General features: G+C 39.0%; 1 protein-coding gene across 4 annotated transcripts in view; it reads right to left on the bottom strand.

The window, feature by feature from the left end:
• LOC110838410 (uncharacterized) overlaps positions 1 to 17,577 on the bottom strand; it is a 152,308-nt gene that overhangs the window by 77,717 nt on the left and 57,014 nt on the right. For all 4 annotated transcript variants that reach the window (XM_087350152.1, XM_087350151.1, XM_087350149.1 and 1 more), the window contains exon 2: positions 3,349 to 3,577. In XM_087350152.1, coding sequence (XP_087206278.1) covers positions 3,349 to 3,527 — 179 coding nt within the window. In that variant the 5' untranslated portion in view covers positions 3,528 to 3,577. The remainder of the gene's footprint in view (positions 1 to 3,348; positions 3,578 to 17,577) is intronic.

Here is a 17,577-nt window from a genome sequence, read left to right as displayed (position 1 = left end):
CAAAGGTCGTGCTAAAAGAGCCTCGTCTTTTATTGCAGTTCGTGGCTTGTGAGTATCAGACGAAGACGAAAAGCAAGGAATTCATAATATCAATGTCACCCGTCACATTCTATTTTGATAAGACTCTAATAACGATGCCCGTTATTGAATACTGAGTCGGGCACGTGTGGACACAAAGCATCAGCGATGTTTTCCTCTCATTAAATAACTTGTCAAACAAGAATAAATAAATCACAAGCCGGCAGCCAGAACCAAGGACCATGTGACATTAAAAGCCGCGACTACTGAGTCATCTACATCCAATCAATTTGAGGATCCTCGAGATACAATATCGAACTTTCGTCATGTCTGACTGGCCCAGCGCAGAGTTCGTCCAAAGCGGAACCATATCAGATTCAGACCCTACCGACTCTGGTAGCAAGAAATGCAAAACCCATGCTATCTACGGTGGGGGGTTATGGTGGTGTCTGGCGGAGTCTGAATTTAGCAGAAATTTGGTGTCGGGCGGTCGGATTTTTGTTGATGCCTTTGCTAGAAATTTGGCTTCAGTTGCCATAATCATGTTTTCACGTTCAATCTTCCTAAAAGCGAGTTTATAAATTTTATCACAATATCAGTTACAGGATCTGATCTTATAAAAGGAGAAACAGGTAGACCATGAATTAATAGACTAACTTCGTTAGCATGCGCGCAAAGATCAAAGTGTTGCTGGTATGTACAGGGCAGTCCAAAATGTTATTACCATGTATGTTTTTTTCCCTACTGAATGATACTGCGTAAAAAGTCATTCAAATACCATTCCAAATTCTGAATATTAATTTCATTCTTTGCTGCCGAAGGTCTGCCGCTGATCCTGTCTCGCGAAATTTCTTGACGACGTTTGAAATTGTGTGTCTGTCGGATTCAACTTTGACGCGAAACTTTACCTGGAACTCTCTTCTGACCTTTTCTGGGCTTTCAGATGATAGAATGTTCTCTTCGATAATGAATATACGCTGCTCGGTGCTGTACAAAACCGAACGAAAAAAAATATAAACAAATGGCTTGAGCACTACAGTGTGTCAGCAAACGTTCTTAAAATTATAATAACTGGTTGCGGATAAAATTAATTTTAAACTTGGTACGTACATTTTGGACCATTCTGTGCCAGAACCAAGATCCTCAGGAAAGGACATTGCCCTCGCCGAGGGAAAACAAGGAACAGAAGAAGAAAAAGAAACAGACAGAGGAGATAGAAAGAGAGAAATCTATACCCCGAGAGAACTTTGAATCGACTCTTTTTGTTATGTGCAGTACTACGGATATGATGCTAGAGTGCTAGCAAACAAGATTTTCCTTGTTTCTTTCAGCACGTGATAGAAACTTTCTAAAAGCAAGCAGAAACTTATAATCAAATTGTAAGTAATCATGCTTTATAAATCTTTTCTTTGATACTCCGCTTATTCCAATAAAACTAATGTTCATGTATTGCACACACGCGTGTGATGGAAAGCCATAAGCACTTTTGTCGGTATTTTAAATACGGTTTAAAACAAATATCTAGTTGTGTTTCCTACTAAGAAAGAAACATAACATGTGGAAACGAAAGCTCTATAAAGCAGTAATAAAGCGAATATTTTGATTTTACAGACGTAAAACGCGAATTTAAACTAGCTGAAAATATTTTAATGTGATTTATCAGAAAATTTATTTTGCTCATATCAGTTTCTGGCTTTACACCACTGAAATTAAATGTGGCAAAAATGATGTAACACTGCAGGTCCGTAACTACATTTTACATCGTTTTGAAAAACTAAAATTTCTTTGGAAATAAAATATGAAGTTATATTTAAGTTTCACGTAAAGCAGTGGTCTATTAGATCACGGAGAATTTAAATGGAAATCGCTCAATGTACTTCAGAGTCGATAGCCGATACGTAATTAAATTCAGTTTAGAATTGTTGACACATAAATTATGCTGCACATTGTATACATAATACTGCCTCAAAGCACATTTACCTAATAAACGTCTTTTCCGATAAGAGGCCTTTACATTTTTCAAGGTCATTTGAAAGTAAGTCACGCTTTGTCATGCTTTATCACGCATGGTCATGTTTGATCACAATTCGACATACTTCACCATTTTGTCACGCCTAGTCACGCTTGGTCATTACTGGTCACGCTTTGTAAATTATCGTCACGTTTTGTAACTTTTGGTCACCCTTTGTCGTGAAGCGGCAGGACTACAGAACAATTAAAGACTCTTAACTTTTGTCTGCTGTAACGTTTATGTATTCAAACGATAAATGGTGCGTCTAATGTCTAGTAAACTATGTCATAAAATATTTGTTGTGGTACGAAGCGAATAAGAGGCACTGAAGCGCAAACACCAGTTCTAATACTGAAACACATAGGTCAACCCTTTGATGTACGAGAGAGACAGAGAATTTCATCTAAATAATAGAAAAGTTCATTTCCTTCCTTTAAAAACATTCCACTGTTACAAAGACCAATCGGATTTTGCTTTTTGAGGAAATTATCGTTGTTTATGCTGAAATAATTAATACATGGCCCATTGATACACGTTATGGACAAAATTCAGAAGTCCTGAATGTTAAAGCGTGTGTTGCATATAGTTCCCATGCATGAAGCAAAACAGCTAAATTTTTCGAAAATACATATTTTCCTTCAGAATATAAACAGCCTGCTTTTCTAATCGTTTAAAAAACAGATAAGTTAAACAGCCAAAATTAAAGTAGATCCCATAGTTCAATATGATGACACATTTAGGCTACACGCAAGCTATTTTCATTGTTCTTTTTACGAAGTTTCGCTGCAAAGTCGCAAAGTAAAAAGTGGATACATTTCGTACATTTCGATTCACATAGATAATGGCTTACTGCCTATAGCTTATCTATTATTACGCCTAAGTTTTTACAAAATATTAATTTATACTAATAAATGTTCTTTCTATTGTTATTTATAGAAGTACCTGTGTAATTTAATAAATATGAATTAGAATAACGATTTTAATCTTTGCATGACTTCATAATTGTAAAGAATAAGCATGTAGAAACGATGCACTGGATTGTAATCAAAAAGAATAATGTTTATGGTAATTGATCTGAGCGAAATGAAAATAAAATAAACAAATGTTTTTGGAAATTGCGATTACCGTCTTTCTAAGATTTCGTCAGAACTTTCAAGACACTGAAATAAACTTTATGAGTATTATTCAGTCTTCTTGAAGCAACAAATTGTTCTCATCGGGCACAGTCACGACTCACAGAATTAATTAAGTAAGAAAGACGCAAGAAATGTCATTATTATATCCAGTCATTAGGTTCAACGCAAATGAGAGACACTCACCGAAACGTGACGTTAGAACGCTGAGTTCCCTCCGTCAAAGTCACGTCGGTACTCCAATTAAACGTGGCTGATGTTGTTCCATCCAGCTGACCGATCACAGACCACTCAGCATCAGGGCATACTTCTTCTGTCCAAATGCTAACAAACCGACCGCAGGGCCTGCCTTCCATTTCTGACATGAGGAAGAAATCTTGGACATCCTCCACGGTGCTACTCTTCGATACACGGACTGCAACAGACAAACAGACGAAAGCCGTGCTTTATGAAAGTGGATACAAGCTTTTAGTAAGAACAAAGCAGTGGCACGATACGAAATTTAAAAAAAATGGCGCAATTTCTAGCTAGCAGATCCTAATTCCGGAATTTTAAACGCGATGAACACAATGTTAGGATTAACACTTCAGGATCTGTGTTACACTAACACTAGTAAATACATTTACCTTGATTTGATAATCATGATAACGCGCCTGTTTAGTGAACAGTCAAAAGTCATTATGCAAATTTCTCCAGCCTCCTGTATCTTCTTCCCTTTTAGGCCCAAATATTCGCCTTAGTGCCCTGTTCTCCGACACCGTCAAACTCTGTTCATCCCTCACTGTGACAGAACAAGTTTCAGGCCTATAAAAACCCTAGTTAAAGTCGTTGTTCGGCATATTTTAATCATTATATTCTGCGGCGGGAAATCCCAAAAGATTCTGAAATATGTGGTAACAGCAGTCCCCGAATTTAACCTGTTATTGATTTCTTTCGTGATATTTTAATCTGTTTACCATCGTTCCTAAATATTCTAAATTTTCCACACTTCAAAGTAGCTACCGTATGATCTTGTATCCTGATAACGAGACGTGAACACAAACTACGCCCTCTATGGTTAAATCAAGGGACATATTAAACGTATCTGTCTCCGTCTGTCGTGAAGCTCCTGCCCCTGGATCTAACTGACAGCAAAGGGGAAACCATACAGAGGCTTGTGTCATTAGACAAACCCTCTGTGACGTCATGCCCCGTGGTTGAGGTATCATATACTGAGCTGCAAATTAGCTGAGAAGACCAACTATGCACGACCGTGCCAGAAACTATACAGCTCCAATAACTTGCATGATATGAATATCTTAATTAGAATCTTACTGACTAACCACTAACCACTAAAACAGCAAACAATATAATAACCGGAACATGCCAAATTAACTCTGTGTGTGTACGCACACTGGGTGCAGCTTCGTCCTGTTGAAATATCAGCTTGTGCAAGTTGAGCAAAGTGCTGTTTGTCCTGCCGATTTCTTCAGCGATCTCTAACCTATGTGCAAGTAACGCGAACCTTAAATTAATCTGAACGAGACCTACAGATGCTGATCCGAGTCGAAACGCCGTGCGAATTGGTAGCTACATGCCAACGCATCGTTCTTCAGCCCTGAAGATGAAGGCAGTATTACTACTTTCTTTGCTATGAACATTATTCGTCTATTTTTATTTAACAAATCTCAAAATCTTAAAAAGAGCACTTCTTCTTTAAGGAAGGATTTCCCTCGGTCTTCAGGTAGAAGCCACAAGGGAAGAAAGGACTAAGCTGTTAAATCCGGTATATTCAGCTATTCCTTATCTATGCCTGCTGGAAAAGAATTGGTATCACCCCTCCGGACCTGAATACGAAGGAAGATCCATCTTCCGAAACGTAACGATTTGATTTCAGCTTTTGAGATCTTAGGACTTAGCAAAGGACAAAATCCAAAACAAAAAAAGTAGTACAAAAAAGTAATTGCCAAAGACATTCAGGGAAAATCTGGGGCAGCATGTTCCTCTGAAACGTCGGTAGCTTCTTTAACTTCTGATTAGAGGAGGAGGACAGTCTCAGTAACTTAGGTGCAAGTCTCACGAACTTTAAGAGCGTATAATCTGTGTCAGTTGATATAACGCAGTTCCCGACTTGCTGCAGGTTTTCCGTATGAAATGGCATGCCCTGGGATTACTTTGGTGGAAATAAAGAGTTCTTTTATGAGGATACATACATAGACGTTCCATTCGGAATCAACTCAACCAACTATGCTAACATAAAACACAAGTGTAAACAATTATCTTTCGTACTAACTGCGTAAATTCGTCTATTACCGATATCATAAACTCTGCAGTAAAATTTCGTGAATACTTCGGATGCTTATGTAACTGAAGTCATCTTGACTGATAATAGTTTCGTTAAACACTGCTACGTTTACGTACAACCGCACCAGGCAGCAACATTACCCCAGTTTTGCTGTTCTGGTCAGCGCTCAAGGCGATAAACTGTCCCCAGTAGCAGGTGTATTTTCTAAAATTACATGACAGCTTCATTCTGCAACTAAATTAATTTATGCAAACGACATTAGAGTGGGGTACAGTTATAGTATTGTTGTTTACACAGGAAAATGTTGTGTGGATCTGTTTTGATGTATAACAAATAAATTAATTAATAACACAACAAATATACCAGGATATTGCACCATTTGTATTGAGGAGTAATTCTAAGACACAAATTCATTATATTTATAGGTAAATGGATATATATTTAATGAGACGGAAGTACTAGGTATCCTAAGTCTATTTTTATCCTTTTGTGAATATATGAATTTCGAAACAAAAATATCTTATAGTTTCAGATGATGAGTGTTTTCTGGGTTGTAGCGCCATACAGACTGGTAGAAGTTTAAAAGCGTTTCGGAGGTCCTTACTGCCTCCATCATCAGGGCGATAATTACTCACTAAACGGCGTTATAACCCAGAAAACAACCAACTTCGGACTCGCCATCATCAGGGAAATCGCATCAAAGAACTTAAGAACTGCTGTTTAACACAAAAATATATCACTTTAGGCTGTGTAATGTATCTGAGGGTGGATGACATTTTGTTTTGCGGTCTAACTAACTAACTAGATGGCTTAGGGAACCCGAAGGTTCATCACCGAATTAACCAAAGCCCTCCACCGAACCCTGTCCTGGGCTAACAAAATCCAATCTCCTTCAACTCCTATCTCCCACAGATCCCGCCTGACATTATCCTCCCATCTATGTCTAGGTCTCCCCAGCGGTTTCTTCCCCTCAGGCTTACCAACCAATACCCGGTGCACACCTCTTGTCCCATCCATGCGCACTACATGACCCACCCATCTCATTCATCACGGTCTAACTTGAGGTAATTTCAATGAAATATATGTCTTCAAAGAATGAATTATGTGAACAATATGGGTTATGTTGTCACACTACCACCACTAAATGCATTTTAAATGGCATTTCCAGCGACGGGTAGGCACACAAATGGAGTGACCCAGAATTTCCATAATGTATAATCGATACCTCCGTAGCAAAACTTCCCTCAGCTCTAGAAATCCCCTGTGCACTGAAGCTACTGCCTCTGCCTTTTGAAAACAGTCCACTATTTTTTGATATAGGAAACTGCCACTCGGGCAAATCCTTCACCGGAGCAGTGGGGAGTGGATCTCGTGAGATTTGAGGTTCTCACGGCTGTCTTCTGAAACACCGGCAAATTCCTACCTGACAACATGGCGCAACAACACAGAAGGAAGACATTTTTATACTGCTCTCCATTTCACATTTTAGCCCCTCTCCATGATACAGAATCTCTCTCAGCGTTCTTGGTTTGTTGAAGAGGTTAGAAAGTTCAGCTAATATATTTTTATTAAGCCTGCAGACATAAATCCACGGATAATACCTATTTCAAAGTATTATAGAAAAAATTCACCCTATTTAAATCGGAAATTAGATGTCAGACATACTGATGCGCAGGAAGCCAACTTCGCCTAGCACAAAAATACTTCCTACAAAAGAGCTCTGGAAACAAAAATCAGTTCAAACAGGATAGTTCGTGGACTCCAAACGACTTTTCCCGTTTCCTGTGTTCTGTCACCGTACAGTCATATTAAATTAAAGCACGTCTTCAACTTCTCATCTGCTTCTACGTGTACTGAAATCATATTTTGATCAACTTTGTAAATTGGAAGCACTAAAGTACTTCGGAGCGTCATGTAATACAAAGAGGTTAGTTCCTAGCAAACTGTTGCATAAGTTTCATTTGAGTTAAATTTCCCTTAGGACTTGGTCTGGAGAGATGTTGAATGTGGGAATTTTCCACAGTATATAAAACATGGCAGAGAAGGTGTTCATTTAAGTTACTCTTAATTAAACTCGCTTAACAAACTCCATGACAAGACGCCCGACATTTTTGAGAGGCCCCGGGAACGACTCTCTGGGACGTCTTAACCAAGCACTTTTACGCATATTTCACCACAGTCCGTAAGGAAAACGCCGACTTGCTACATCACAGAAGAAACAAGTCCACTTTTAGGTCTGAGTGCAACCAGAGAAAAACACGCGTTCACGGAATTATCACTGCTAGCTTCTTTGATATATTATAATTACAACCTTCTGCCCTTGGGTGTCATGGTTTGAAATCCCGACAGGATTATGGTGGTAATGTTTTCTGTCTGTGGTGGCAGAGACCGTAAGATGGCTTTACCCAGCATTCAGTTCCTCTCAGAAAATTTGTAATTCGAAAGAGGCCAGAGCACTTAAACCGTGAAGCAGCGGCTGAGTAACAGAAATAATAATGTATGAATAAATGAATTGTGAATAAAGGGTCAAGTATATTCAAATACGTTTACCGATCACGATCGATAAGATGCTAGGGCGATGAACTGCTTGCTATTTGGGATTTTGATCGGTCCATTGGTGTTCAAATCAGCCAACCTCTGTAGACGCACAAGTGGGCGAGATGCGAAGCAGCACTAACAGTCATATGGAGAGGGGCAGTACAGTCGGTGTCAAAATTTGCTAGCCGTACAGCCTGCCGCAGTCCTGTGCTTCATTCGACAACTGTACCAAGTCATCACATGACTACTGTTGACCTTGAACGTAGGACAATTTCTACATGACTAACCTGCCCGGCGTTACGTCCCAGATCACATTTTCATATTCGCCGCATAGCTAGAACCTGAAATTTCGCCCCAAAACAGCTGTGGACTTTATTTAAACAGGCCTTTTATTTATTGGGTAAATACAAACGACTAAGATTAGAGGATAATATTAAAATGGATCTGAAAAAAGTGGGGTGATGGGAACTGGATTCATCAGGCGCGTGAACACGCTAATGAACACTGGGGTTCCTTCGTACGCGGCGGGTTTCTTGACAGGCTAGGACACTAATGACGTCTGATAAAGCAATCTGATCAATAAAGTCACTAAAATGATCGAATTTACGAAAGTGAAAACTTAAGATCATTTGTTATGATTTAACGATTTAAAAGACAAAGTACTCTTCTTATTATTATTATTATTATTGTTCACTTATCTTCCGGCAATAAAATTTCAGAACTAAACAATACAAGATATCGATCAGACGAGAGTACTTGACGTTTATACTTGTAAATGGCAGTAGCGTAACATAAGCAGGTAAGCACGACACGTTGTTAAACAATGCTTTCAGAGTTTCGAGTAAGGCACTTGAGACTTGTCCTGTGATGTAGTATCTGACCGTGTAAATATTGTTCCTCCAGAAAGGTCAAGTAGCTGTAGAGTTTTGGAAGACCATCAACTCTGTAGGTACTGTGCAAACGTAGTTACCTTAAAGGAAACGGGCAGATGTAAACACATGAATTATATTCTTGTAGACTACCTCTTGTGTCTGAAGTGCAATTGCAGACCATCGTTATAAAAGTCCTGTACTTTGTACGTCCAGTGAACTCACAAAATTTTCAAAATTCTTTTTATTACACAATACTCATTAAATAAGACGTACACATGGTCCACGACCCACACAAATATTGGGGTGACTGATTTTAATCCTGCCATGTCCTAATTAGATTTGGGGGGGAAGGGGGCTGAGGGGTCAGGTTGCCCTATGAATTTCTGAGACGATTGTGTTTGGCATGAAAACGCTAAACGCACAACAACGCACTATTGTTGTTTGTCTTAGAAAAATAGAGTGTGAACGTAAGCGACAGATTTAACTGGCTAAGAACACAGTAAAATGGCTGGCAAGTGTAAGCAATGATTCTAAAGAATTTCTAGAGCAGATACAAAAACCCTTCAACCAAGAGGTGGCCCCATTACGTAAGTTAATAGCGACGAATGTCGGTACGAACTGTAAAGAAAACTCAGCTCTGTTCAAAGCGAGGCGTTTCTACCTTTTTTGATGTCTGTTATCTAATATTATTTGCGTCTGACGCGAGAATAAGATATCCTTTGAGGATTAATATTTGATACGTGAAAGTTTATCATCTGGATAACGAAGCCATAACAGGATTTCTCTCGAGTGATCATTTTGTTCACATTTACACGCAAAAAGTCGCAACTGAATCCGACGCAGACAGACGAACCTGCCTTCGTGCCTTGCACTACGAACGCAGTCGAGTAACAGAACACTTTATGCGGAATCCCTGCACTTTTTAGAGAAAGCGTTTGTCCTGGATGTAAGGCTTACTGCTGACAAACACGAAACCATTGCTCATTCTATTCGAAGATGACTGTCTTCTGGGTTATAGCGCCATGTAGTCTGATGCAAGTTCACCAACGTCTCAGGGGCGATCGCCCTGATGATGGAAGCAGCAATTACCTCTGAAACGTTGGTAAACGGTGCTACAAACCAGAAGACAGCCATCTTCGCTGTCATCTCGTCTGAAAAGTTTTTCCATATGTCGAACACGAAAACTGACACTTATGAGGGTAACTGAGGAAGATGTCTGTCTTCTACAACCCAGAAGATAGCCAGCCATCTTCGTAATCATCGCTGTGAGAATCTCAAATTCTACGTTATTCCATTTGTTGCCATGTTAGCGTCATCGCCCGTGATGTGGCGTAAATAATGCCTGAGATTTCAGCGTACTCCGAAGAGTACATCTTCGTAACATTGTTTTTGTTCCTGCATTCCGTATATACACATTCACAAACTAATGCCCATCCACGTTCATTGACCTCTGTGCCATAAAATATTAATTAATACTAAATGGTGCCAGAGTTTTCTTTCTGTATATTCATGAACGTGGCTTTCGTATTTTGATATTCATGAATTCATCTACGGAGAACGTCTGCTTGAGGACCGCTGGTTCCGTGATATTTGATGGAAATTATTACTCGTGTGTTTATTTAAAGTTGTGATTCGTTCTCAGCAACTGAACCTCTTCCTTTTGTTTACAATTCCATCATACGTATTCAAATGCAAATAGAGTTTTCTGCGCGCAAGGCAGAAAGGCAGAGATAATAAAGACAATTATTCCGCATAAAGATGATCACGCATTTGTAAAAAGAACAATATTAAACGTATTTATTTATGGCAACAGAATTATATTTCTTCCACGTTTAACATAAAATATTTTCATGCGTAGAAAAATGCTTAACACTGACAGACATTAAAAACAGATGAACAAAGATTCAAAGGATAATGTTAGGTAACGTACAAAAAAACCGAAACTAAACTTCACTTCCAGAGAAGCAAATTCTATTTATCAGATACATACTGTAAGAATATGAGCCGGGATAGCTCAGTCAGTATAGTGACTAGCTACGGGCTGGACGACCGGGGTTCGATCCCCAACGGGGGCAGAGGATTTTTCCTCTAGCCTCTGCGTCCAGACCGGCTCTGGGGCCCACCCAGCCTCCTCTGCAATGGGTACCGGGGTCCTTTCCCGGGGGTAAAGCCGGCCGGGGCGTGATGCTGACCACTCACCCCCATCTAGTGCCGAGGTCAAGGAAGAGAGGAGCTCTACCTCCACTCACGCCAAACGCCTACATGGCGTATAGTGGGACAAACTTTACTTACTTTACTTTTTTACTGTAAGAGTAGTTAACACTCATGCTTCTTATTCTGGAGGATCCGAGTTCAAATCTATTAACGAAGACTGGCTATCTTGAATGAGGTTTTTCGTTCTTTTACTCAGATCCCCCCAAGTAAATGCCGAGATAGTTCAGAATGTATCATTTAATACGAAGACCAACGGTAGTGTAAAAACCATCTGATTTTGCTGCAAAATACTGTTTTTTTTTCCGCAGACTATTTATGTGCTTTATATGATTCTTATAAAAGCAGCGTTCCCCATTTTTATGAAGACGCATCGTGTTTTCTTTGCGGTACAGAATATTTTTTTTAAATATTAAGATGAACTTTGGCTTTAAAGTCTTAATGCCTTGTGCCTTTAGAGCTGTAGAATAGATAAGATAATGTAACGAATTTTGCAGGAATATGCTAAAAAGAATAAGGCAAAATTTGGGTAAAAACCAGTTCCACAGCATTTCGTAGAAAGACTACATTTCCCCTCTCTCTTTTCTGCATTTGACCCAGATTTTCGTTGTCGAAAGGAGGTCGCCCCAGTAGACCATTTCGTGTATTTCTCTTCCTAAAGATGCTGATGACATCACTGTATCATCATTTTAGTTCATTACATCAGCATTTCCACTTCAGCTCAGGCTGAATCACATTAATTTATTTTCAAGTAACTGACACAAATAAACCGCCAGTGAGACACGAAATTGTCTTGAGTAGTCGAGACGCTGGCGACAAAAAACCCACTGCCATGGGCTGCGTTAAGTCTTTGACATCGATTTTCAGAATTGGGCTAATCGCATTATGGCAGCTGTGCTAAGAGGACAGAAGAGGCCGTAGCTAGTAGGGTCACCACGTGTGAGGGGTAACTCTAGCCACGTGAATCAGTCACACGCGCGCAAAAAGTCAAGCAGAACAGAGATATTTACAATTAAACAACCACACATGCGGGATCTGAGGTTTCTGACGGTGGCGCCGTGTAGACTCGTCGGTACATTTATCTGTATATGTCTCTGTGGTCGAGACTAGGCTGGTAATAACAGTTGTGCAACATGAAGACGTATGGCGAAGTGGAGGTAATGCTCACTGATTCTATAGTTCAGCACGAGGTCGCCTTCACATTCCGGTCGCTATAACCTCAGATAAAACACCTCTCTGTATTCACTGGGTAGGAGGGGGATTACAGCCAATATATTGTTGGTGAAGATAAATAGCCGAGTCCCTGCTGAGAATCAAACCCCTGCTCTCCAGCCCGCAGCCAGTCGATTCACTGACAGTAATTACGGAAAATCCGTGAGTAAGAACGTGTGGAGATTTAACCGCACTTCGTCTATAATCCTTCATATTGTGGTACTTAATTGCAGTGACAAGTAATTACAAAAATCAAGTTCCAAGCAGTCACGTCGACTGAGTTTGACATAACCGCTACCAAGTTACAAATAAAGTGGAATTTCAGGTTCCTGTACAGCCAGTTTTGTTATAACTCGTGTTCACATAAGGCGATTTGGGCACAATGCGTATTAATTGGTATGCGATTTGGACGTAACGCGCATGATTTCATTATGCGATCCGCATGTACCGTGATCGAGCTGGTGGGAAATTAATTAATTCCAATTTAAATTGTTTTTAAAGAGAAATTTTTGTACGAGGCAGAATTTTTAAAAAATTTAAACTCTCGACTTTCAGCAGAAACGACTGTAATACGTTTTTCTCTCTCTATCTACATACGGATTACAGAAGATGTGGCTCACCTCTGTAATATGCCGCCAACTTCTGCATTACATCCATTTTTACATCCTATTTGCCCAATGTTTGCAAGGCCTCCCCACCAGTTTACATTCATAGCCTGTATACTACGATGATATGGCTTTATTTACATTCGAAATTACTTTAATAGTCTATTTTAATACTCTGAACTTCTAATGTACAGTTATTCTTTCTACACTTTGTATCAACTGAATTGTCCTGTGTGAAATTCACAGTCCACTTTTTGCACTTCTTTTATGTGTCCTTCCTCCTTGTACGACCGAAGACAGCCATCGTAGATTTATTTAATTTTAACGCCTATGCTTGTTCTACATTTAGTCTTGATTGAATACCAACACTTTCTACCAGAGTCCCTCCGTCCGAATTTAATTTCAATATTTTACATTTATATAGTCAAAATCGACGAACACTGATTATTATACCGTACTCTTTTCGTCTTATGCTTTTAGGTTAGGTTAGGCTAGGTTTAGTTACGTTATGTTGGGTTGGGTTAGGTTAGGTTAGGTTAGGTTAGGTTAGGGTAGGTTATGTGAGGTTATATTGGGTAAAATAAAAATTCCCAATTTCATAAAGTTAAAAATTTTCCAAAATTTTTGAATATAACAATTTTCAAAATTCAAACATTTTTAAAAACTTTCAAAACTGACAAGGTATTTATAAAAATTGGAAAAATAATTTAAAAATAAACAAAAATTAAAAGTTATAAAGTTCCCAGAATTATCGAAAATCTCATAAAATCAAAAATGTTCAAAATTCGAAATAGCTTTCACACGAGTCACATACGCAAGCTTTAGGTTAACTTAACTTCATTAGGTTAGGTTAAATTAGCCTAGCTTAAGATCTCTTTCACCTTTTCATGTTTATTTGTGCGCCAAATTTTGTGCCGGTTTTCACTAGCTCTCTTCCGTACACCTAGAAATGGAGTCACTAGATTTTTGTGCCTCTTATTGAGAATAATTTCCCTTCATCACTTAATGATTAACCCCTTAATGACTGCTACACACTCTTCAGCCTTTATAACAATAAAGAATGCAAAGATCTGAACAGTTTCGGTGGCATCGCTCCGATAACGGAATTTGATCCGCACACGACAGCAAAAAAAAAGTACAAGAGGTTAAAATTACACTTGAGTCTGGCAAAGAACATCAAAGTGATGCCAACTCATGGACTCTAAAAGGCTACTGGAATAGCGCTGTACACACTTGGCTTCGGGTTGGTAATCTGTGTACCAGATTTCAGCACAAAACTTCAGCAGAGAGGGCACTTTTTTCTGAGTCTATAAAGTTCGTTTAGTGCCAAAACAAACAAAATTAATGAAAAGAGGATATCCAATACACCTAGCTTCAACAGCCAAAAGGCGTTTGATCCCACTGCACTGAAAGGTGGGATCTATGTCAATTAACCAACCCACGTATCGTAACATTTTCATCTTTCTCCAACAGGCTTACCTTTCTGTCTAAACCGAATGTCAAAGTGTGGATTGGATTCATCTGGCTCGGGAATGGGGTAGATTGGGGGCTCTCATGAACACAGTGATGAACCTTCTTGTTCCATAAAAGAAGCGAATTTCTTGGCTGTCTGGGCGACCATTAGCTTCTTAAGGAGAACTTCCAGCTCAACGGAGCTCGTTCAACCACCTAACCAGAACCAAATAAAGTGTACAATGTCCCTTATAAAGCCGATAGTTTCTTACGTGGTAGAGACATTCCCTATTTTCATAGGACCCTAAAGTTCATCAATGTCTTCACAAAACCTATCCTTCGACTTCATCCTGAATACATCAAATTCAACAAACATTGTATCACTTTTAATATTACCCTCCAATCTGCATTTAGGCCAGGAAAGATACGAACAGTGTCGGTGACAAAGTTTTCAAAATAAAAACATGTTTTTCTTCACAAAATTTCTACATCTGGTAAAAAAAACTCATGAAAAAACCCGGGTAAAATGTATCCAAATTGTTAAAGCGGGACTACATCAACGCTAATACATAATACCTAAAAGTACAGTACCTCAATCTTTGTACTAACGTTTAGCGGGGATGAATACCGTTGGCTGTGCTTAGGTCGAAATTTTCATGAGGAACTACACCTGTTCCATTTATCTTCACAACAAATGCACCCCCTTGGCGCAATACCCACTGTCCGCATGGTATTGACATGTGAGAGGAAATGAGAGTATAAATTCCTCCCCCCCCCCCCCCGCAATATCCCAAATACCTTACTTTTTGTTACTAAAATAACTCTTGCTACATGTCTGACAACAAAAATTCACGTTCATCTAACTGAGAAACAAACAAAACTGAATTGGATATTAAATACATAATTCCGAGAAATGTTTAACTGAATTCTGTAGATTCTCGTAGCGCTACAACCAGATTAAATCGTTTGTAACTTGTTACCTTACACGATTTTAAATCAAACGTAGTCTGTAACTAGGATCCCACAGGTGGCAAATACATTACGTCCATCGGACACAAGACGAAGATACAGAACTTGTTAGGAATTGTTTGCTGTTGTACGTAATGGATTACATTATGTGAAATATCATGGCACGAAAACTTTCTTTCAAGAATGTATAGTTACTCAGCTATCGAAAAAATTCTTTCTTTTTAATACCTTGAAAGTTAATTATTACTGTAGCCGGCCAGAGTTTGTTTCCCTAAGTTAAATATTTAGACCCTTGTAAGGGAAACAGAGTCAAAATTCAACGTTTTCAACTTGAATTTATTAAAATTTAGATTCGTTCCGAAATAATCATGGTATATGTTGTATTTTAGAAGAAGTAATATTTATCTTAAAACTCATTCATACTTTTGAAGAGTGCACACTTGCAGATTAGAAACAAGGCAAATGTAAAACACTGTAATATGTTTTCGAAACATTACAGCCTATTTTATGCGTCCTGAAAATAAGTCCTCTCAGAGTAAGGATATGAGTTTTTCACGGCGGTGATTATGAAGATGGATGATTTCTGGGTTGTAGCGCCTTGCAATCTGGTAGAAGTTTACAGGGGTACAGTCGCGATGAGGGAGGCATCAAGGGCCTCTGAAACGTCTGAAAACATCTACCAGACTGCACAGCGCAACAACCCAGAAGAGGCCATATTCGCAAATCGCCTTGACCGCCATTCGGTCTCACCGAGTGTGTCCACGATATCGAAACGACCATTCGACTGTATTTTTGTCAGGTTAGGGTGCTTTTTAATAACTTGTAATTCCAATATAAATTGGACCAAAATATCACTGAAGTAAGGCAATTTTAGTTACACGCGAATTAAATGAGATGGCTCTGATTGCAATTTAGCCTTTAGTATTTGAAATGGATCCGAAACATTGATACGGACGGCTTTAATTACGTTCAGAATTCCATTTGCATGACTACAACATTTTGCCGAGAGATTATTATCTTCCTATGGACAATTAAATAAGCCTGCAGCTGATATCTGACCCACTCCTTGGAGTAAGGTCAGTTGCCAAGGTACGGCACGCTAGAAGCAGTGGCTTTGTGTCACGTTAGGAATCAGTAATAGATAGGGCTCGTGTATTGGTGACCGGGGAGGGGGGCACATACAGCTACAGAAACTTCAAACCTGAGTTAACTGAACATTGATACAGTTAATGAAACATTTCAGAGGGATCAAATGACAGAAGACCGGAGAAAATTGCATAATTAGGAAATATGGTTCCGAGCAACGATTCTAGTGGGAAAGTGAGATAGGTGGGGCATGTAGCACGTAAGGAGAGATTAAAAATTTTGCTCAAAGGAAGGAAGTTTTGATAAACTAGTGCGGTCCATTACCACGTTCACACGTTACATAATTCATACGTTATACTTCACACAACAAATAAAAGAGACACTAATTTATAATATTCGAAGATTTAAGGCCAAAAGTCTCTGAACACTGATTATTAAATATCCTTCGTATACTCGAAATCCTAGATTCGAATCTCGGTCTGAAGACCAGCTATTACGAAAGACTATTTTAGTTATTTTCCGCAGTCCTTGCAGGCAAACGCAAGGAAAATAATTTATACTCCCTTTGAATTCATTATTCATTCAATTATTCAAAGTTATACAGGTTGAGTTACAGAAAGCGTTATTAAATAAACAAATACATCGTAAATATAAATATATTATAAGGTTTTAAGTGGTTATATGCTGTTAAAATAGAAGAGAGAAACAATTTTTTACATGTATACTTCGTTCACCTCTGCTTAGGCATGTGAACGTGAGGCCAGCAGTCAAGCTAGTCGGCTTTGGCTCTCAGAGGGCTGTTACGCCACGGATTATTATTACTATTATACTTCTATAAACAGGTTATATTGACGTTTGTTAGGTTAGGTTAGACAGGTATGTCAGTAAGGGGTGTACAGAATAGATTCCAATTATTAGAGCAGATAGTTTGGACAGACAGAAACATAGGAAGACTATTACAGATAATGGCATATACACAGACAGAGAGAAATATTCACGTTCCTTCTTTGATTCATCGAGACTCAAACATGATATTTGTAAAGGTCAGTCAGAGGTTTGCCAGCTGTATTGCAAAGGTCAGATCGAACACAGCAATTACTAGCGCAGATGGTCACAGAATACCCGTTTGGTAACGATCCTGTACATTTTGGCCTGGATATTTCGACCAGCAGCCTCCCCACGACAT

This window comes from Zootermopsis nevadensis, unplaced genomic scaffold, assembly GCF_977971745.1.
Source record: "Zootermopsis nevadensis isolate Lab colony 2312 unplaced genomic scaffold, Znev_1.0 Znev_ptg000017l, whole genome shotgun sequence".
NCBI lineage: Eukaryota > Metazoa > Arthropoda > Insecta > Blattodea > Termopsidae > Zootermopsis > Zootermopsis nevadensis.
The sequence above is the reverse complement of the archived record's forward strand: the minus strand, read 5'-3'. Positions and strand labels throughout refer to the sequence as shown.